The sequence below is a fragment of the Primulina eburnea genome, unplaced genomic scaffold (assembly GCF_022965805.1).
Source record: "Primulina eburnea isolate SZY01 unplaced genomic scaffold, ASM2296580v1 ctg994_ERROPOS2195505+, whole genome shotgun sequence".
NCBI classification, from domain to species: Eukaryota; Viridiplantae; Streptophyta; class Magnoliopsida; order Lamiales; family Gesneriaceae; genus Primulina; species Primulina eburnea.
The window spans coordinates 45,306-68,623 of record NW_027331749.1 but is presented as its reverse complement, the minus strand read 5'-3'; the positions used below and the strand labels follow the sequence as shown (position 1 = coordinate 68,623).

General features: G+C 33.9%; 2 protein-coding genes and 1 pseudogene across 8 annotated transcripts; 2 read left to right on the top strand and 1 right to left on the bottom strand.

Moving 5' to 3' along the window:
* Positions 1–87: 87 nt before the first annotated feature.
* LOC140822672 (casein kinase 1-like protein 1) lies at positions 88–8,040 on the top strand (annotated as a pseudogene).
* Positions 8,041–8,775: 735 nt separating this feature from the next.
* On the top strand, positions 8,776–13,675 carry LOC140822669 (N-acylphosphatidylethanolamine synthase). Of its 7 annotated transcripts, XR_012116014.1 has the most exons (6): positions 8,776–9,030; positions 9,628–9,755; positions 10,358–10,443; positions 10,952–11,089; positions 12,093–12,506; positions 13,365–13,675. XR_012116014.1 is itself a non-coding variant. In XM_073183494.1 (5 exons), exons 1-5 carry the CDS (start codon positions 8,825–8,827, stop codon positions 12,396–12,398), a joined length of 864 nt encoding a protein of 287 aa, XP_073039595.1. In that variant the 5' UTR covers positions 8,776–8,824; the 3' UTR covers positions 12,399–12,675. The 7 variants fall into 7 exon arrangements, 6 of the variants coding, with proteins under 6 accessions (XP_073039595.1, XP_073039599.1, XP_073039596.1 ...); XM_073183494.1 differs by lacking the exon at positions 13,365–13,675 and having other exon boundaries at positions 12,093–12,675; XM_073183498.1 differs by lacking the exon at positions 13,365–13,675 and having other exon boundaries at positions 8,795–9,030; positions 9,585–9,755; positions 12,093–12,675.
* Positions 13,389–17,740, bottom strand: LOC140822668 (subtilisin-like serine-protease S). The gene is made up of 11 exons (XM_073183493.1): positions 17,216–17,740; positions 17,033–17,127; positions 16,825–16,922; positions 16,523–16,681; positions 15,951–16,062; positions 15,329–15,857; positions 15,147–15,241; positions 14,808–15,050; positions 14,615–14,729; positions 14,249–14,435; positions 13,389–14,142 (listed from the first exon to the last, which is right to left on the bottom strand). Exons 1-11 carry the CDS (start codon positions 17,309–17,311, stop codon positions 13,580–13,582), a joined length of 2,292 nt encoding a protein of 763 aa, XP_073039594.1. The 5' UTR covers positions 17,312–17,740; the 3' UTR covers positions 13,389–13,579.
* Between the last annotated feature and the right edge of the window lie 5,578 nt (positions 17,741–23,318).

Here is a 23,318-nt window from a genome sequence, read left to right as displayed (position 1 = left end):
TATCACACTATACATGTAAAATATAGGTAATTTGGATTTCATGCATGCATTTAATTAATTAAGGGTAAGATTTATTTGATTGAAAGTATGAGTCATTGGATTGGGTATAGAGCACACCCGATATTGCAGCAAAAGATTTCCCTTTTTACTTTGTTATGTAACAATTGGAGTAAGATCTCTAACCCTCTTACAGGGTTTATTTCACCCTACCTTGTGAGGCACTGCCCCCATGAGGTGATCAAAGGCCCAGATTTAAACACACATACACCCCATGAAGTGATCAAAGGCCCAGATTTAATCACCATGTAAAATCAATGGCTGAGATCCTGTGAGGGCACTGCCCCCATAGGTAGCATCTACTCTACCCTCTTACAGTATATGCGAACCTTTTTTTGAGCCGACACAACAAATAACGTACCACATCCAAGCTTTTAAGCTTTTGTCACTTACACAACAAATAACGTACCACATCCAAATTTGGTGATATTTCTAGAAAGATAGTTCAAACAAGAAGAGATTAGCCATATCTAATAATTTAAAAACATGTGGACTTTGGTTTTGATTTTATCAATCGCAATCGCTAGAATGGAGATAATATTTTATGTTACGAATATTATTAATCATGATTGAATGAGAGATGAATACTCAAATGATTGTTGAATTAATAAGATTGAAAATAATATATTTTATAGCTTGTCGAATGAAGTTATTATCAATTTTCTTTTCATCCAACACATTCTAGCAAGTTTCGAATGAATTATTGTAATGCAGCAAGCACGCCAACAAAGTTTGGTCTAAAGTTAACTAGAGATTATGAAAGAAAAATAGTTTACAGCACACTCTACTGGAAAATTGTGAGAAGTTTAATGTATTTAACAACAGCAGCCAACAAGGCCATACATTATATATTCTGTAAGTCTATCTAAACAGAAATGCATCTTCTAGTTGTCAAGAGGATCTTAAGATACTTGCATGGTACTTTTGAATTTGGATTGTTCTACAAGAAAGGATAAAAATCAGATTTAATTTACTGGATTTTGCTGATAGTGACTATGCTGGAGATTTGGATGATAGGAAAAACACCTCGGGATATGCTTTCATTTTGGGATCATGAGTTGTTTCTTAGTCTTCAAAGAAACAATTAATCGTCACTTTATCAACTACAGAAGCAGAATTCATAGCTGCGACTTCTTGTGCTAGCCAAGCTGTGTGGTTAAAAAATTTACTCGAAGAGATGAACTTCAAGCAACAAGGACCTATTGAAATCTATGTGACGGCAGCTCTGTGATCAAGCTTTCTAAAAATCCAGTTCTTCATGGAAGAAACAATCATATAGATGTAAAATATCACTATCTGATAGATTAGTGAAGGAAGGAGTAATTGATCTTCTTTACCGCAGGGATGAGGATCCAATTGCTGATATATTAACTAAGCCCCTTTATAAATTAGTTCCATTTCTGAAGATGAGAAAGCTGCTTGGAGACTTGGAGTCTGCACTTTGGGAAACCATTATTGAAGACTGGAGTTGGTTTGCTCCATATAAAATGAAGTTTCACAACTTCTAGTTTAAAGGAGGGATTTTATTTTTTTGTTATATGATGATTTTATATATATATATATATATATATATATATATATATATATATATATATATATATATATCTGTGATGACTAATTCTCTGCCCTCCACAATCAAATTTTTGTATCTGTCTTTGCTTGAATTTATCTCGAATAAAAAAAAAATTTCCATTCAATTTCGTTCATCCAAACGTAATGTAAAAGAATTTTTTTATAGAGATAAGATTTGGGTCGAAGACTCTAAACAAGTAATATCTATATCAATGTGACGTCTTTTACTTCTTTCATTTAGAATATATTTTATTTCTATATGAAAATGGAATGTAAATTTTATATACATGAAAAATGAAATATAATACCTAAGTACTGTTGGGTCCAAAAGAAAAATAATTCTTGAAATCCACGAGAAAAATGGATTTTCAGCCCATTTCATGGTTGATGATATTTAAACAACGGTTGGGCCATTATCTGGCTATTGGGGGCACATGCTAGTAAGCTATCATATCCTGAATTTCCAAACTCAATTGTAATAATTTTCTTTACCAAATTAAAAATAACATTATTAAATAATAATAATCAGTACCATTATTATAGTATTATGGTTTCATAATAACCATATTTGGTGTATCATTTTTCTTAATTTCAAATGTGTACTTTCTCACATTTAAGTTTTTATAAAAACTCTTATGAGATTGTCTCACGAGTCAATTTTGTTAGAATGATGTCGTGCATGTCCTAACAATGAAATCGAAGTGATTAAATTTCAGAAATTGAAATCGAAATCGAAATTTATAAATCAACACCTCCCCAAAAGTTGCAGAAATGGAAGAGATGAAGATTGGAAATTGGAAAACACTTGCAATCATGTCTCAAGGGCCGAGGAGCTCAATAGTAATTTTAGCGAGAAGTTGGAAATAAGAAATTAGATAATGAAAGAGATATATGTTACATATGTTAAATAAATTGTTGTAATTTTACTAAATATTAATTTTTGACGCAATTTTTGTATTTTTATTTCTGAAAGCTCTGCTTTTGATTCTCAGTTCTCACACATTTCTTTACTAACAACTGAGACATACGCGTTACGTGTAACATAATATTAGATATTTGAAATATTGTTGAATCAATTTATAGAATGAATATTAGACATTTGTAATTTGATATTAATATTATAATTAATGTGTTCGTACACATTGTTGTGTATGACAAAAAAATCTAATTTCTATTAAACTTAATTCCAATAACAAAAATGTAATAATATTATGATAGAAAAAAGAAGGTTTTTTGGCGTCGAAGAGGAGAAAAAAGAGGAAGAAATTTTGTCGTCCTACTCAAATAGTTTTTGTAATCATCTCAACTATTATAATATCGAATATATCTACTATACTAAAAGAGGGAATAAGTTGGGGATGGTCAGTTTCCTCCCAGTTCCCGGTAACACCCACTACAGGTGTCTCTTCCACCACATGACAGACAAAAGACACGATGGCACGTGGGATTGTCTCTGCTCTCCACCGCACCAGATCACTGGGTTTGGCTTCCTTCTTTGCCTCTTCGTTTTCCTCTTTTCTTCCTTCGTTTGGGAGCCTCGGTCTTTGTCTTCCCACCATTGCACCGAGCAAAGTCCAGCGACACATCACTGCAAGTGGGTTTGGCTTCCTTCTTTGCCTCTTCGTTTTCCTCTTTTCTTCCTTCGTTTGGGAGCCTCTTCTTTTTCCTCTTTTCTTCCTTCGTTTGGGAGCCTCGGTCTTTGTCTTACCACCATTGCACCGAGCAAAGTCCAGCGACACATCACTGTGTTAAATGTCCCACATCGGTTAGATAAATAATCTTTGAGTGGCATATATTGGCTTGGACAATCCTCCCCCTTTGAGCTAGCTTTTGGGGTTGAGTTAGGTCCAAGTTCCAATCTTTACATGGTATCAGAGCCCGGATTTCACCGTTATGTGTTGGACTGCCTATAATTAGGTCACCCGTTCTGCCCATAATTGGGTCATTTGTAAACTCCACGCTCCAGATGTTCATTCCTGGGCGTGAGAGGGGTGTGTTAAATGTCCCACGTCGGTTAGATAAATAACTTTTGAGTGGCATATATTGGTTTGGACAATCCTCCTCCCTTGAGCTAGCTTTTGAGGTTGAGTTAGGTCAAGTTCCAATCTTTACGCACTGCAAGTGGGTTTGGCTTCCTTCTTTGCTTCATCGTTTTCCTATTTTCTTCCTTCGTTTGGGAGCCTCGGTCTTTGTCTTCCCACCATTGCACCGACCAAAGTCCAGCAAACAAAGTTTACCTGTTGTGTTGTCTGCCTCCTTCTTGTTACAGTTTCTCGGGCTTAACTCTTTTGCGTTGCGTTCTCCCTTCTTGGCATTGATAAGCTTCTTATGTGTTAACCTCCTCAAGAACCTTTACTTTACAGAAAATGGCATGTTTTACGAATTAGATTAATTTTAACGAATTTTTTCAGATTATATTTTATTGTTTCCGTTGTGTAGAAAACGTTCGCAATTGTCCCTATATATAAATGATGTGTAATTCATAAATTTTTCTTCATATCTTTTGTTCTTATTTTTTAAAATAACTAAATTATTCTTATATATAATTCTTAAAAAACCAATCGGAGCACGCAGTGGGAAAACTAGATTTGATAATGCGCATTGATAATTTATGTGAGCAAGTTGTTGATCAGACAATATTTGTTTGGTGGAGTTCAAACTGTTTATTGTGTCTCGTTAAGAGTTTATATGTTGATGGCGGATCATGAAAAGTGTTTCTTAGTTCTTTTTATGAGTAGTAATTCAACAATATTCCGTGCAAGCACATTTGCGTAGGGGAAAAGCTAGAGTGTGTCTCTTAAAATCTTTGATCGTTATGTGCCTGTTGACTCCATAAGTGTATGTCAGAATGGGATATGCATAGCTATTGTTGATTGGTTGAGAATTAACGAATAAAATGTGATACCAAGCTTTCAACTATTTGTTTTTAAGAAACCATTTACACTTGTTTGTTTTAAGTTCCTTATTCCCACTTGTTTTCCTTTTTATCATTGTTTTTAAGGAGTGGTTGTATATTTTGAAATCTCTCTTTTTGACGAGTTCTGTTTTCTGACATCTGCAGTAAATTGTGAAGACAAAACATCCTCAATTGCTTTATGAGTCAAATTTGTATAGAATTCTACAGGCGGAAGTATTACTTTATTAACAATTTTCTTACTGTTGTTGCTCGAATCGTGGACTTCTCTCACTGACTATATTTGATGGTTCTAACTCCATGATATTCATCAAATTTCAGCTGGGATACCAAATGTAAAATGGTTTGGCGTGGAAGGTGATTACAATGTTTTAGTTATGAACTTGCTTGGGCCCAGCCTTGAGGATCTATTCAATTTTTTAAGTAGGAAACTTTCTCTGAAGACGGTTTTCATGCTTGCAGATCAAATGGTCAGTCCTTTATTACATGTTGTTTTGGATCACATTACTAATTTACGAATAAGATTTTTAGCAACGTTTTAATAAAATTGTTGACCCTGTAATAAGTTGTCATATATTAGTGTCAGATCAATCGCGTTGAGTTTGTCCATTCTAAGTCATTCCTACATCGGGATATCAAACCAGATAATTTCCTCATGGGGTTGGGACGACGTGCAAATCAGGCAACTGCTTGCTGCTGTTCTTCATTTTATTTGGACATTTCTATTAGAACATATATATATCTGATGTATTATGCTAATTTGACAATGATGCCAGGTGTACGTCATTGATTTTGGTCTGGCTAAGAAATACAGAGACAGTTCAACCCACCAACATATTCCTTACATGTTAGATTAAAATCAGTTTCTTTTTGTTGGTAACCTTTGCGAAGATGCCACTTGTTGCATCTGTGCTGCAAATTTGAAAGGGTTGATATTCCTTTTCTGTTTCGCTTTCACATTGTGTTAAGTTGGTTTAGAGGATTTTTAGCTCTTTGAGATATCTCGAGGCGCATAGCTCCATGGTCCTACATGATTTGATGGCCCTTGAATGTTGTACGCTAATCACCAATTCATATTCCTACATTTTTTATACGTATAAATTACACTCATAACTGCAGAGTGAAAATTACTTGGCCAAATTTGTTTACTACAATTGTTTTTCGTTGATTAAATTTTCCTTTTCCAGTGGCTTATCGACGGAACATACAATCATTCACAAAAATGTATTCTGACTAATCTAGAAAATAGATACATGTGATACAAATCAACTTGTTTGCTTCTCAGTTTTCATTTGCAGGCCATGTCATATGCAATTCTATGATGGATATTGTTTTCTGAAATCTGTATTTCTGAATATGTGATTGTTTTTTAATCTATATTGAGTTACATCCATCTTGACTGCAGGGAGAACAAAAACTTAACTGGAACCGCACGATATGCCAGCATGAATACTCACCTGGGCATTGGTCAGTGATTGTTTTCTACCCTTTTATCTTTTTTATTCATAAATTCATGTTATTCAAATTCCCACTTGTTGAATTTTTGTTCGTGTGCTCTTAGAGCAAAGTAAAGTAGGAGAGATGATTTGGAATCACTTGGATATGTCCTTATGTACTTTTTGAGAGGAACGTAAGTATTACTTAAAATCGTGTCATCTTGGTTCTTAAATTGCACGGAGCTATTATATGACACATGTACTGCATAATCTTCCTTGGCAGTGATTAAAAGCTGACACTAAGAAGCAGAAATATGAAAAAAAATAGCGAGAAAAAGGTTTCAACTTCTATTGAGGTAATTTGCGATGAACATTATAGTTGGATGCACTCTTTAATAATTATATGCTGGGTTAACAATTGAGTTACTTTTGGCCAGTCGCTTTGCCGGTGTTATCCAACTGAGTTTGCGTCTTATTTTCATTATTGTCGTGCACTGCGTTTTGAGGACAAACCTGATTATGCATATCTGAAGAGAATATTCCGTGATCTTTTCATTCGTTAAGGTTGGAATAGCTTCTATTAAAAAGTTTTGCCTTCTGTTATGTTTCCAGTTGTGCTACTTAGAAAGCTGATATTAGGTTACTCTTCCCTTTTTTGTTGTTTTGAAGCCTTGGTTCTGTCCACCGCATCAGAGAAGCGCCGACAACAAAGCGTGTCTACTCCGTTCTTTGCTTCTCATGTTTGCGTTTCTCCTGCTTCTGTTTGGGGCTTCTGTTTTTTCCTCTCCACCGCGGCTGCGCTCTTCTCCTGCTTTTGTTCGGGGTTTCGGCTTTCTTCTCTCCACCGCTCGGCTTTTGTCGATGTTCGAGGTAAGTTTCTTCCGATATGGTACTTATCTTCTCGCTTTAAAAAAAAAGCTAATCTTGCTTCAGTTTTATCAATTATGGGTTTGTCAAATATTTAAAGATGTGTACTTTATGAAAAAATGGAATGATTTTTCAGTTGTAAATGGTTAGTTTCAACTTGTATCCTCCAGTTTATTTATATCGAATTTGGTGGGGTGCGTTAATTCTGGAAATTTGAATTAATTACCGAAATTTTATTTGTTCTAGGTGTGTTGGTTTTTTTATTTATCAAAATTAAGGTTTAGATGGGGTTTCTCTGTTCATGTACTTGTTTTCTTTTTTCGGGAGTATTTATATAATTGTTTTTCAATCCAAGTATTTTGGGTGTTGCTCCTAGGTGTACGAACTGGAGACCAAGCTGTTTGCGAGGAACCAACATTCTTGGGAATGCATTGAAAGGCTTTGATGGATTTACATGATGATAGGATGTATATTCGCTCGTACATCGACTTTATCCTCTAAAGTTTGACTTGTTCATTTTTTGGTTTGTTTCTTCAGGTACTTCAAATAATGCTGGTGCTATCTTGGTATTGGGCAGAGATTTAGTTGTTGTTCCAAAACTAATTCACCAACTACCCCCGGCAATTTCATCTCCAGAGACTTCTCCCGCATGCCATATAAAGACACGTAGATGCAGGTGCTTCAGTTATCTCTTACTTCTTGTTTCTAAATCTCGTCTTTTGTTTGAGTAAACAAGATTTTATATACCAATATTCATATGGTGTCTGTTTGTGGACGTAGGAACTCAATGCTAACAGAACACCTACACCCCACTAGAGGCCATCCTCAAGCTGCTAATGACCGAGGTTCTCTTGCTTGGATTTAGATTTTGCTTCCAGATTTCTTTCCTATACTTCTTTCAGGCTTGTGTTAATGTACCTGGAATTTCCAGTGATTTGTACATAGTGTGCTGCTATATGGAGAGTTCCTGGTGGATCTACGTTCCTCGGATGAAGGCTTTTTGCTTCTCGTATGCACTCTTGAGTGGCTTTCAGAAGAAGAGACTTGGTTGATTGAATTCCACAAGTCACCCTTGATTGTGGCGCTGAAAGAGTTATGGTCTCCAAATGACATCCTCTGTATATGATACTCGGATGAGTAGAATCAGTGTTCGTTATTTTCTTCATTGGATTGGTATTTCTTGGTAGTTATATATATATTATCTATTTTGTTTTTTTAGATTTATTTGAATATATGTAATATAATTATTACGAAATTTAAATAATAGTTTTTTAAGATTTATTCGAATATATGTGATATAGTTATTGCTACAAAAGCTATATAATAATGTATATGTATAAATTAATCAATATTTGATTCGTTTAAATTTTTTGTTTTCTCAATTTTTTTTTATTTTGTTAGGTCAATTTGAAATGCTAAATGTATGAATATTGTTATAACGGAAAGTAAAAAAATAATATACACATAATACATATAATTTTTAAAATTACATTGTTAAATACGACTTGTACAAATATACACACATAATTAATTATTTTATAGAAACAATATAAATACTCATATTAATCTATAAATATGGGTAAGACACCTCAAGAATTGAGGTGTCCCTACCTAGTAATATCTAAAAACATCACTTCAAAATAACTAGAAATTCTTTCACGTACTCCTTAAATGAAACTATTAATAAGAAATAAATCAAGAATAAGACGAAAACAGATTTTTTATAAAAAAATTTATTATTAAAATTAGTAAGAAATAAATTATTACTAAAAGTAACTTTAATGAATTAATAATAAGTATAATTAAAAAATATAATTTAAGATTTTTTTGAAAAAAAAAAATTAGAAGAAGGGCCCGGCTTACTATTAATAGGATTTTTTTTTTCTAATCAAAATCTTTTACTATTTATATTATTTAATTTGGAAAAAAACCACAAGAAATCAAAAAATTGGAAAACGGTCACGTCGGCGGCGGCGGGATGAGGAAGATGGAGTGGGCGGCGAGAGCGGACCACCTGGGTGGAGTACCTCGGAAGTTAGTGTTCTTGGCCGTGGGAGCACTCTCGAAGGCAGTAGTGAATCTGTTCAATACCACCACAGTTTACAACGTCGAAACCCTTCTCCGCCTCGTCCGATCCCGCCCTTCCGGCGTCCCGTTACTCACTGTCAGCAATCACATGTCAACGTCAGTCATTCTCTATGTAATTTTCTTTTCGAAATAAAGAAAGGACCCCTTTCGATTTGAATTTGATCCTGCTTTCTCAGGAGTCGAGTTTTATTGAAAAAGCATGTTAATTTGGACAGTTGATTACTTCTGGTGATTTGAATTTGATCCTGCTTTCTCAGGAGTCGAGTTTTATTGAAAAAGCATGTTAATTTGGACAGTTGATTACTTCTGGTGGTAGAACCTCTGGATCTTTGCATTCATCGAGTTTATTACTATCTCCATGAATTTTTATTGAATAGCCCTAATAACGACGACCTTTGGGGGCAAGAAATCTAGCAATCAGCTTACAAGTCTCGTTGAAAGATTTGGTTTCTTGTGTACTGTTCTTCAAGAATGTAATGTTTATGTTATTTAGTTGGATTTTACAGTGCAATAACAGTCGTATCTCGAATCATGTAGTGAATGTCACTGAAACATTTGGTTTCTATGCATTTTGTATCTTTAGAATGTAATGCTTATATCGTCTTATTGGATTTAACACTGGAATGATATTCTTATCTCGAATCATGCAGCAAGAATCAAGTTCTCAACTTATTACAGTTTCTATTGATCCAGGATGGATGACCCGTTGATGTGGGGGCTTAAGGATTTCCCAATCACGGACCCAAAGTTAGGTAGATGGGTACTAGCTGCAGAAGACATATGCTTCAAAAATTCCATGCTGTCGTATTTCTTCCGACTTGGTGCGTTTTTTTCATGTTTCAATGGTTCCTTGATTGATGAATGAGTGATGTGGCTATTTATTATACTTCATGCCCACAACTACATCACAACGACTGTTATATTGTTCTGATTCAGACTTTTTTACAAACTCAGTTGTGAATGGTTCGGCTACTTTAATCAAGAACTTGAACTTGTAACTAAAGCTCACCAGAAAAAACTGGAGATTTGACTCTAGGATGAATATATCAAAACATCCCGTGGTTCTGATATTTGGAAACTGATGTCTCTTATTCAAGATTTTACTGCTGGTTGTCTGCGGGTGACTCGTATACTTTGACACTAGTCCGACTCCGTCTTAACGATTAAATGGCATGTCTCTTTTCTATTATTTTCGATTAGGTTAAATTGTTTAAGATATTAATCACCATGCATATTATTGTTGAAGACGGACATTTAAGTTGAGAATCAAACCCACCAGAAACTTGAAATTACACACGCAAAGTTGTTTCTGTTGTTATTTTATCTTATTTAACTCTATTATAGTGGTAAGTTAGTATTGATTTCTTCAAATTTTGTGATATGAATTCGAATTTGTCTAATTCATCGAGTGTAAACTTTATAGGTAAATGTATTCCGATAACAAGGGGAGCTGGAATCTATCAGGAGCATATGAATGAGGCTCTTGACTACTTGAGAGATGGATCTTGGGTTCTCTATTCACTCAGTTCTTTTTCTACATATTTGAAAATATACCTCCTGTACTTGATCGTACAAACTCACTCAAGGTTTCCTGAATGCAGAAACAATCATATGTGAAACAACTGTGATAAATATCTTGGATTTGTGCATGAAATGTGTATACTATTGTGCAGGGATTAACGACTAAAGAAGTCAACGTTAGGCATTTCCTGTTTGTAACTACTTAATATATCTTATAGCTTCAACCGCTAAAATTTTATCCGATGATGACGATTTTGGTGGAATCTGTAATGCTCAAGTAAGGGAATGATTTGGAGTGACTCGTGTGTATTGTCATACTTGATGTTTGTTTTGCTGTAAATCTGGCATGTAGTAAGCTTACACGAATCCATGGAATACAAATACCGTGGGCACAAAATGAAATTATTGCCCAGTGTCTGTTCTGAGCCTTCGGTTAGTGGTTTGTCTGGATTGAGTTATAGTTCTGAAGTTTTTCTCTCTCAACTCAAACAAACAGTTGCATACATTTCCAGAGGGAAAAGTGTGTCAAGAAGATGCACCTATACGAAGATTGAAGTGGGGGACTGCCAGTCTCATTGTTCGAGCCCCCATAACTCCAATAGTTTTGCCTATAGTTCATAATGGTTTTGACAAGGTAATCCTTCTTGTCAAAAGTCTAAAGTGATCCCTACCATTGAAAAATTTGTGCCTTTTCATTTCTTACTTTGTACAACGATCATGCTTTCCTTTTTGTATTAAAACCGGTTGATCTATCTTCTTTGCATGAGGTCAACATCATCTTAGTCTGCTGGGTATTGAGGTTTGGAGGCAGTTTTTTTGTTTTAATGTCTTATCAATGTCAACTATGATGACTTGCTTGCATACTGATCAGGGATGTGAATTTCACATGTTTCATATTGTTGAATCAATGAGGAAAACATTGAATTGAGATATTATACCATGTAGTACTGAGATGAACAAACTGCTGGTGCATCAAAAGTGATAACTGAGGAAACAAAGGACTGGTTTTTTAATAATAATAACAATAATAACACATGTAGATTCTCCGTGAAGGACTACTTATTTATAATTTATATAACAACTGAACATAATTGGAAAATATCAGTTATGTTAGAAATGTCTTTCAAATCACGCCCTTAGTTTATCCAGGAGAATTCCTTTTATGTCCGTCTTTGTTTTGCTTTCTATATGGAACCTATTATTCTGTGTGTATGAATGATATTCACTAATAATACCCACTCTATATCTGAGTCACCTACATAGGAGTCAGTTTGGCCGACGAAAAAATTTTGAGTTCCCATGAAAAACAGGGTTGGGCTTTCTTGGCATTCTCGAGAGAGTTGCAAATTTACTTCTGGCAATAGATATCGTATGTAAGGTGGATTTCACTATTAAAATGCTGCATATAATTTTGGTACTTGTGCTAGTGATTTGTTTATAAACAGTCTGGCTCATGAGAGAGTGGTATTCAAAACTGATTCTACACTTTTTCAATGATAATAGCACCTAATTGATGAAACTTTTTAGATTTTATCGAACTTTTTTTTCATGGTGGGGGGCAATTAATCTGTGTATCTAATGGTTGATATTTGTAATTGCTCCTAATTTATCTCCTCTCTCCTCTATTGTATTTACAGGTGATGCCCGAGAAGTATATTTTTGGAAGAAGACCTCCTTTTCCCTTGTGGAACAGGGAGATAAGGATAGTTATCGGTGAACCAATGATATTCGACATCCCTAAATTAAAGCCAAGGGCTGTAGAGATGTCAAGGGATTTATCGTTTTCTAGTGTTGGATGGCCCAACACCACTCCTTGTGGACTCGATGAAGCAGCACAAAGATGTCTATATAAAATTATTTCAGAACGCATTCAGGTGGCCATGGAGGATTTGCGGAATGCTGCTTCTTCTGCTGGTAAAACATTTCTAAAGGCACGCAACTGAGTCTTGATGGTTTGAGGATGGAACAGCATATTGCTTAAGTTTCGAGTTCGTTTTTCGTCCAGAATCTCGGTATATTTTTGGCTCGGGGATTTTTCCATAAACTTGGAGGTCAGTTTACCTTTTGATTTCATAAAGTTCAGTGATTATCTTTTACTGTAACTTTTCTAAAATCCAGGCTTCTTCTGAAATTCATTGAAAATTCGAGTGCTAGATCCATGTTTAGTGTTGCAACTGGGAAACATTTTTGTATCATGGCAAAGTTTTGATCATTGCTAAACCCGGGGCGCTTCCGGCTTTAATGGGGGATTTTAACGTCAGGTGATTGACAAGTTGTATAAATATAATTGATGGTATAAATTAGTCAATACAAAATTTTATTTATGATACTAATTGTAATTTATCAGATAGTCGAAATATTCTCTATTTCTATTGAAATTGATATTTGATTTATATATTTTTAGCTATGTTATTTTAACTAATGCTTATTATATATTCATTTTTCTCTTTTTAAAAGTTGATAAACTCAGAGAAACTATTTAAAGGAGTTTTTATTACAGTAATAACTATTAAATTATTAATGTCCACAATTAATCGAACTTTTTAAGTATTATTATAAATTTATATAGAATTCTTAATTAATTAATAATGTATTAAATGAACCTTGTATTTTTCAAAAAGATAGTTTAAAAGCATGGTGGCGGCGGTGCATGGCATATGTGATACTAGATTAAATTATTAATGCCATGCTAAATTTAGTAGTAATCTAGTGGACATTAATAATTTTGTGATATGCTAAATTGTAATACACAAAGTATAATGTCATATGTGAGACTATATACAGAATAAATGTTGTCAAATTTGTGGTTTGCTTCTCGAAAAAAAAAAGTGGTTTGCTTTACTTGCCAAAAAAAAAAACAAAGAAATTTGTAGTTTGCTCCCAAATAACCTTTCAATATTGTTTCGTAGGAAATCCAACTGGGCAAACACTGCTTTCGCAAAATTTACCAGAAAATGAAATTTGATAGGTGAAAGAAGTAAAAAATAGCTGATATAACTGTACAATGGACACAGCAGTACAATTGCAAGAAGTAGGCTAGTTGAATCTTGAAATCCATCAATCAATCAGGTTTGAATTGGCAACCAGATTACCTCATTTCCCAGTTGTTTAAAATGAGGCCCCTTTAAGCCATTAAACTTAACTTGGAACGTGTAACCCGCACAACCAAGGGGCTGGTAACCCAAGATCTTTTGTTCCTCCATGACAAGGACCCGAAAACGTAATCTTCAACCGGACCTGTTACCTCAAACTTCACGGTGAAATTCATCTTCTGCAAATACCTTGTGAAGACAAGTCTTTTAGGCACTACGGTAACATTTATCCCTGCGGGAGGAAACACTACTGCTCTGTAGATACTTCTTGGGCCTCCCACATTAGTCACCGTTCGACTGATCATAAACGTCTTTTTCAGATTGGGAACCGTAATGGAGGGATAGTTAAGGCTAGATGGTGTTGCGAAGGTTGGACTGCAAGTGCTGTTGTCTCCTGTGATCATACGAAGAGATCTCTCGCTATAACCGATGGAGCAGAGAAACGCTTTGTAATCTGTGGGTGTTGAATCATAAATTAGACCTGGATCCAGAACCGTTCTTGGGTTTATAAAACCAGAGCCTAAATCAAATGCATTTGCCTTTCGTCCATCTGGGCCAGCTGTAATTGGTTTCCGATGCTTGTCCAGCATAGTAGCTGCACCAAACTTTGTATACTTAGATTCTTCATTAAAAAATCGTGATGCTCACACATGCATCTTTTAAGCAGAAATTTGCTTTAAGCTTTTCTTTTCTTTTTTTACCCGTAGTCATGAGTGCAGATTTGATGGCAGATGGGGACCAAGACTTGTGGATGGCTTTTATCAAGGCAACAATTCCGGTTACATGGGGACAAGCCATTGAAGTTCCAGAAAGTATGTTGAAATTAATTTTTGAAATTGCCGGAGACCAGGATGCCAAGATATTCAATCCAGGTGCCGCTATGTCAGGCTACAAATTTGGTACACGTGCAAGGCAGGAATGAGAACCGGTTAAAGGGAAACCTTAAGTGTAAACATTTCTTGCTTCATGATTGACTAACTAAAGGGCAGTAACTTGGTATTTCTGGCTATACAAAAAGAGAACGAAAAGAGAACGTAGAAAAGAAGAATCTGAAGAATGAATGTTACCTTAAGAATTTCAGGAGTTAATGTATTCGGACCCTTTGAAGAAAAGGATGCTACTTGTGGAGCAATATGGGATCCTAAAACAGTCTTGGCAGAAAGAATCATCGAGGTAGCATTCCTGTTTCCATAACTCAATCAGTGAAAATGGATTTAGAAATTCAAGAAAATCATTAAGATTCTTTGGGACAGAACAAACCGTGTTTTATTTATGTATGATAGAATCTTGTCTCCAGTTTCTTCTCCAACAATTCCTGCTGGAATTACAAAAGGGACAGCAACATCTTTATCCTCTTCATCTATAAGAATCATTCCAACTCCTCCAGCTTCTTTAACAACCACGCTTTTTGCCAGCTTCGACTCTGTTGAGCTCCCAGCATGTCGGCACACCAGAACTTTATTTTTGGCCTTCGTACTATTCAAAGAGCTATCCAAGCAGTAGCTAGTATGATGAACACGAAAGACTAATATAACTTGAGATTTCAGATGGAGGTTTAATATCAAGATTGAACACGAAACAAACTACCTTTTGATTCACCTGGATTGATAAGGAGTGAAGTATCCCGCATAAGCTTCAGAAGCGGAGATGATCCTTCTTGAGATATTCATTTTCGCTAGACTCAGACTTTCACCCTATTTGAGATTAAAATGGTTGAAATCACAGAGTATCAAAGATTTAACTTTGCTATTACAACCAATTAAGGGTTTTAATCTAGTTACCAAGAAATGAGCTCCATTTCCGAGAAAGATATCCGATGCAAAATCCCTATCTGTTGAGCATGCTGCCACAGTGATCAACCAAGGAGCAAGATTTGTTGCAGAACCCGGATTTCCTTTGTTTCCAACTGAGGCAACCACAGTTATCCCATGGCTAACAGCGTGAAACGATCCCACAGAGATGGCATCACTAAAATAATCCATCGGAGGTTCATCTGACCCCAAGGAAACAGATAAAATATGCACACCGTCTCTTACCGCATCATCAAATGCAGCCAACAAATCAACATCGTAGCAAGCCGAGCTCCAGCACGTCTTGTATACAGCAATTCGAGCCATTGGAGCTCCACCTCTAGCTCCACCGGTTGCCAGCCCTTTGTAATTCATGTTAGCAACATAACGACCAGCAGCAATTGAAGCTGTGTGGCTCCCATGGCCAGAGCTGTCCCTTGGAGATTTGTAAGACATAGTTTCATCCGATTCTTCTTCGGCTTCGTAGCCACTCAGGTAGTATTTGGCCCCAATCAATTTCCTTGAGGAAGACAAAGTCATCAGACCTTCAACTCTAATTAAAGAAGATAAGAAATCCAATAATATGTGACGGTAGGATTAAAATTATATAAACCTGTTGCATGTAGAAATGTTGAATGCTTCCCCTGCTTGGCATTGCCCCCTCCATCCATCCGGCACTGGGGGCATGTTAACATCACTAAAACTTGGGGTCTCTGGCCAAATTCCTGAGATATAAATGGCCTTGTGTAAATCCCAATATTTAATTTTTAGATTACAAGAAGCGGAAAGAGCAAGAGTGAATTTTGATTATCCAAGAAAATTTACTAGTTCTCCGTAGGGAAAAAGATGCACTTTGTATGATATCGGATTTTTTCAGCAAGGCGACACACAGTAGCAAGGATCGCGCAAACCAAGTGATATAATGATGATATCAGATGAAAAATAAATCTTTTGGAGTAGAGTAAATATAGTTTTAAAACTACATTTACTAGGTAAAATTTAATATTTAATTGTTATCTCTCAGTAGCCTTTAACTCATTCAGTCATGGCAGTCTGTCAAACAGACAATAATGTAAACAATAAAAAAGAAAACTAAATTTGGCAGATGCTTTGAAACCACAAAAAAAAAACATAAAAAAGCAAGTGTTCGTTCCATACTATTCTGTAATGCATTTAAGGACTCACCAGTATCAATAAATCCAACGATGACATTAACTTGGTTCTTGGTAGAATAACCTGGGATCTCCATAGTTTCTTCGGCATTGAGTCCCATGAATTCCCAAGAATGTGTGGTGTGAACACTCCTTTTTGTATTGGGAAACACAGATACCACTCCGGGCATTTCTGAGGAGCAACGATAAGATTAGTACTGAATTGAATCATGTTCGGTTAATTATTGTGACCCCATATATATTTCTAATCATTAGCCAATCTTTTCACCAGGAATTTGACAAAAGTTCCCTTTAGTTGCAAAATAGAGCGCTTGCCTGCGACTTCAGAAGCTTGTTGATCAGTCAACTTGGCAGCAAAGCCCCTAAAACCATATCTATAACTGTAAACATGAGAAGCCTTTGCTTGCTCCACACTGCGTTTTGCAGCAATTCATGTATTGGCATCAAGAACAAAAAAGAGATCAATTAGTCCAAAGATGGGGGAAAATACCAAAAAATCGAGAAACGTAGTACGAAAACTAACCTTCCTCCATGAACAGCTGAAAGAATTTGATGGTTTTGCCTTAAAATATCATCTGGGTCGGCACTACCTTTGCTGCCCATGTACACCACATACAACTGTAGAAAACAGACACCATCACTTTTTAACATCTTCAATATCAATACATTTACAATCCCAGATTGGGAAAACTTGAACAAAATTTACCTTAGACGAACAAGATGAGCTAATCCCTGCAAGGAAAATGAATAGCAATAGATACAGTTCAAAACCAGTCTGTTTAATATTTGCCAAAGAACCCATTTCGTATATCCTTGCTTATGATGAACGGATGGCGGAGAAAGACGCAGAGTAATCAAAACAGCATCAGAGCAAAGAGAAAACGCAGGAAAATGGAGATAGCAAAACGGATGGCGGAGAAAGACGCAGAGTAATCAAAACAGCATCAGAGCAAAGAGAAAACGCAGGAAAATGGAGATAGCAAAATTGTTACAACGGGGAAAAGCTGGATATGGACATAATAATGAGGATGTATCATGATTGTAAAGGTATTTTCACTACTGAATTGTATGATTTGGATTGAAAGTTAGGAACACTGGAAAAAAAGGGAAGAAAACAAAACGTGAAGGAAGGATGAAGAAGGTGGCGTTTGCTTTTAAGTAACTGAAACAACCCCCCACCCACGAGGTTGACACCCGCGCCGTTATCCACATCACCCCGTTTGAAAAGTATTCCTTTTGCTTAGATTTCTGCCAAAGTTACATTATTTTATACCTTGCTTTTCCTCAAAATTCGCCCTTTGTTTCAGGTGAACAACGAGGAATGTTGTTGGGATTCGTGTCTATCATTTTTTTATTATTACAAAGAAGACTCGAACCTAGACCTAGGGGAGGGGAATGGTGAGATATAGGGATATAAATGAACCAAATCGTTTGTAAGTTATTTGAAGCTCGATTCGATAAAAGTTCGTTTGAGCTCGTTTGATGAGGTTCGTTAAGATAAACAAACAAAGCTCAAGCTTTACAGTATTCGGCTCGTTAACTCGTGAACATATTTGTTGGTAAGTTCGTGAATAATGTTTTGATATTTGATTTATTGATTTTGCATATTATTTATGAAATATATAGAAAAATCTATTAAATTTATTTATTATAATAAATTTACAAATTTTAATAAAAATAATATATTTTTTTTAAATATATAATTTACTTTTTAATTAATTTAATGAAAATTTAAATGTATAATTCATATTTATTAAGCTTGTTTAGGTTCGATAAAATGTTTGAATAAGCTCGTGAGCCTTGCATATATTCGTTAAATAAATCTCGAGTTCGGCTCGATTATAAACGAACCAAGCTCAAACATTCAAGAGTTCGGTTCGACTCGACTCGATTACATCTCTAGTGAGATCAACCAACAGGGCATCTCGTGTCTATATTTTTGGCATACCGGGAGTCTATTTGTGTGTTTGTTCAAGATGATTGATCTATATATCATTTCAAAGTAAAAAAAGTAATTATCGATTTTAAATTTTTTATTTTCAAATGGATGATCATGTTGTATAAAACAAAAACTAAAAGTTTTACTCTCGATGTAGCATAAACTGACTCTCATTCTGCTGACGTAAGTTGCGGGTCAACACATTTTTTGTTCCAATGAATGACCTTTTTCCTCCCCACACGTTTGAGATACAATCATAGGTCTTCCGACAATGACCGCATGAATTGTAGCAACTATGGCGTTTCCTTTTTCATTATAAAAAAATCTTACTATACATTCATTTTCATTAAAAATTTGTTGATCGAAGATGTTATAATTTATTGTAAACTCTTATAAATTATTTGAGATGCATGTAGATAAGGGTATTAAAATCACTAATTCTTCAAAACTCAACGACCTCGTCGCAACACCACTCATCAATGATCGATCCAAATGTCAAATAAAATTATAGCACAATACCAAATGTGTTCGAATAAGAACAACAAATGAAGTACGGTTTTTCATTAATGTTCATCTTTGTCGGAGTTTGATAACCGACAGTTAATGTGTTATTCTTATTTAACAAAGTTCTATGGTCGGTCTGTGACCCCTGGATGTTAAAAGTGTCCTTGGGGAGATCTCGTGAACCAAATATTCTATGAGTAAAAATCATTGTATCATCAAATATTCCATTAATTAGATAGAATTACTCAAAAAAAATCTTTTTAAAATTTATTTACCAGCAGTCGAGAAGCAACTTCTATAAAGAGATGGAGTGTAGAACTTTGTTCCGTAGACTTAAGATGTGGTTCATGTAAAGCTAGTAATTTGCCTCGTATAGAATTTATCACCCCATGTTTCGAATTATAATAATCTTTGATCCATTATCTCGAGATTTAGGCCCAATCTTACATGAACATGATTATATAATGAGTTTATTTAACAATTCTTTCATATATATAATCTTACTTTATAAAAATGAATAAAACAAATCGTTATAAAAGTGATCACAATATCTCATGATACTTAATAAACATCCATTTGACATCTATATAATATATGATATATGGATATTACGTTCTCATACATAATATTTTGTATCAATTATTGATATCGTTCATGATAGTAGAACAAAATTAGTCTAATTGTATCAAAGCTCAACTAATTTTGATTGATCTCTCAATATCTATAGTTTTAGGCATAGTTTGGTACACTTGAAAAGTGAGCCATCGATAAATTATCATCCATCATCTCATGCTCGGTTTATTTTAAAAAGCCCATCATAATTCAATAAGCATGTGATAAATGCTTCTCCATGTGGAGAAGGCATCCTTTTGAGTAGGTGTGATGAGCTAAGGATACGTGAAAAAATACCACAATTAACTGACACAATTAACCTCCATATTTAAAAATGTCTAAACCCTAAACACACCTCATTCTCCTCAAATTTGTTCGTCATAGGATGTGAACGAGCCGAGTCGAGACGAATCAAGCTCGAGCTCAACTTGTTTAAGGTAAATATAGGCTCGACCTCGACTGGAGCTCGATTCGAGATTTTATCATTAGGCTCAATCTCGGATCGTTTTGAAATTACTAAACTCATGAATAGCTCGAGCTCGGTTCGTTAGTAACCTGTTTATTATGTTTAATGAGTAGACACGAGCTAGGCTCGTTAAGCGGGATCATTTTCTAGTTCTTTAAACAATCTCATTTTCGAGATCATAAGCTCTTTTACGAGCTCGTCGGGCATTCTTAGCCAAAGGGCTGACTATGATATGGGAATTTAAGAGGGTATCCTTTCATTTTATAGCTTTTCGATCTCTTATTTTTCATTTAGATATTGATGTGAGACAATGTAAGTTATTTTTCAATACTTAAGTTATTTTACACTCACGATCCAACAAACTAGCCGAGCTCTAGCTAGAGCTCGAGTCATATAAATAAGCTAAGCTCGAGCTCGCGAAGAGTCTCTTGAGCTAATGAGCTTAATATCCTTAAGCTCGAGATAGACTCGATAAAATTGTCAAGCTCGAAATCGAGCTCGAGCTCAGTTCAATAAGTTTAATGTATGATCTCGAATGAGTTTTTTATCAAGCTAAGCTCCGAATAGTTCGCTAGCATCTTGGTTCATTTACATCCCTAATTCGGCTTTTGCAACTGCAAAAATCTCTCTACATTTGGCGGCTGCGGAATCTCGACATACTTCTCAAGAGGTGTTTGTGCAAAGATCTTCACTTGCTGAGGTGAGATTTGTGACGCCATTTTTGTTTTGCGTCTTGAAATAATTTTTATGTTGTTTTGTGCGGCTGTTGGAGTGATTTAGCTCGGATCTTGCTGTAGAATTTGACAACATTTTCTCGATCACCAAACATGTTGGTTTTTCTGATTTTATGTTCTTATTTTTCTAACAATTTTTTTCAAAATGAAATACGTTGATGATGAAATCGATGTCCAAACCCATGCGTTCTTTGTATACATCAACTAGCTAGTCTAAGTTTGTTTATGGCGGAAAGATGACTCTTACAGACATGTTAGGATGCCAACAAATCCTAAAATATTTAAATATTTTATTATTTGTAGTTTTTATGTTGGGAAAATTTGTAAACCGCAAAATTAATTATACTAAATCATTAATAATTTGATCGAAAACTTAAGCGGAAGCTTATCTGAAGTCATAAATGTGTTCTTTCTTTGATAGAATCATTTAATTTTCTCATCTGAACTAGTTTCTTAATTAGTAATAAAATAAGAAACGTGATGTCATGCAATCTGGGGACCTTGACACGTATATAAATAATATATATTATTATCTTCGGATATTTCTGTTTTAGTATATCATAAAAATAGAAATTACATTTATGCATCTACACATTAAAAGTCAACAACCTATTAGATATATTAAATCTCAATAACCAAAACTTTAATTGATCACTTTAATTTTGAGCTTAACTTAATTGACAACCAACAAATCACATATAAACTCATATAAATAAAATCGATCCAACATTTTTAAGCACTGTGTCTCCCTCCTTGTCCATTCATCTATATTATGGTATTTTTCTTACATATGTTGATTTCGGAAGTTTTATGGTAATAATTTGTTAATATAAATGGTCAAACATTTTTACCGGATCGTCCTTATCTACTTAATTTTCCTTTTAAAATAAACTTCCATACAAAATTAAATTTCCGATTAAATCGGTTAAAAGAAGTATTTAATCTAGACTTTTATGTATTCTATAAAAGTTTAGTTGTATTCATTGTAAACTTTTGTAAAAATTAAAAGTCATGTGATATTAAAACTTGACTTTTAAAAACTCTACAAAAGTCTATAGATATTCAAATGTCAAAAGACTTTTAATGACTACATGAAATTCTGATGAGTACAATAATTAAAGATAAGGTACCACAATAAAATGTCAAAAAATGTATTTGATTCAACATAAAGATTTGGATGTACATTTAATTGAAAAATATCTCAAACTCACATTCTCGATACGAACATGACAAAAACTTGTGTGAGACGGTTCACGGGTCGTATTTTGTGAGACATATCTCTTATTTAGGTTATCCATAAAAAAATATTAATTTTTATGATAAAAATATTACTTTTTATTATGAATATCGGTAGGGTTGATCGTCTCACAAATAATATTCGTGAAACTGTCTCACAAAAAACCTACTCTACGAACATTAATTTTCATTCTTTTCCAATCCATATATTTTTCTATTATTTGTAATTTTTTAAAAACATATTTTTTTTATTGCTAACAATAGTTTAAAATCAAAATTGTTAGCATAATTCATTTATTTTTGGAATTCCCGTCACAAAACTTCATAAAATTTAAAATTAGATTTATTAAAAAAATTTAAAAATTTATTACACTACGTAACAAAAAACTATAATATTTTATTGACCTATTAATTGAAAATTATAATTATTTTTAATTAGTAAAATTTAATTTTTTATTAACTATTAAAAAACATTTGATGTTTAATTATTTTCTATAATTTTAGTTAATCTATATATTGATTTTGATCATAACTCAAAATTATTGTACATGATATTTTTTCATTAACTATATATATATATATATATATATATATATATATATATATATATATATATATATATATATATATATATATATATATAATATGATTAATACATAATTTTAAAAGTTTATCAACACTCATATATAAAAATAACTATAATAAAATATATATATTAATTTTTTTTAATAAAATTACACTAACTACAAATATTTGAACATACTTATTATTTATATTCGGATATAAATAAATGTCTTGTTTAATTTTTGTATGATATATTATCAGAAACAAAATTGATATATTTTTTATACAAGAACTTATCTAAAAGGAACGAAATTATTTTCAATTTGATTATTTATTAATATTGAAAATTATTATTATGTATTTTTTAAAAATATTAATTATTTAAATAAACATGTTGAATTGACTTGAATAATTAAAGTTTAATTACAATTAATTTAGGACAAAAACTTGTGTGAGACGGTCTCACGGGTCGAATTTGTGAAACGGATCTCTTATTTGGGGTCATCCATGAATAAGTATAATTTTTTATGCTAAGAGTATCACTTTTTATTGTGAATATGGGTAGAACTGACCCGTCTCACAGATTAATATCCGTGAGACGGTCTCATATAAGACCCACTCTTAATTTAGTATTGAATTATTTGTTGCTTTTTGTAAAATCAATATGTAAAAATATTATTCTGAGAGGGAGAAATATTTGAAATAATTAAAAGTTATTCACGTTCAATTGTTAGTTCAAATAAATTTAGAAAAA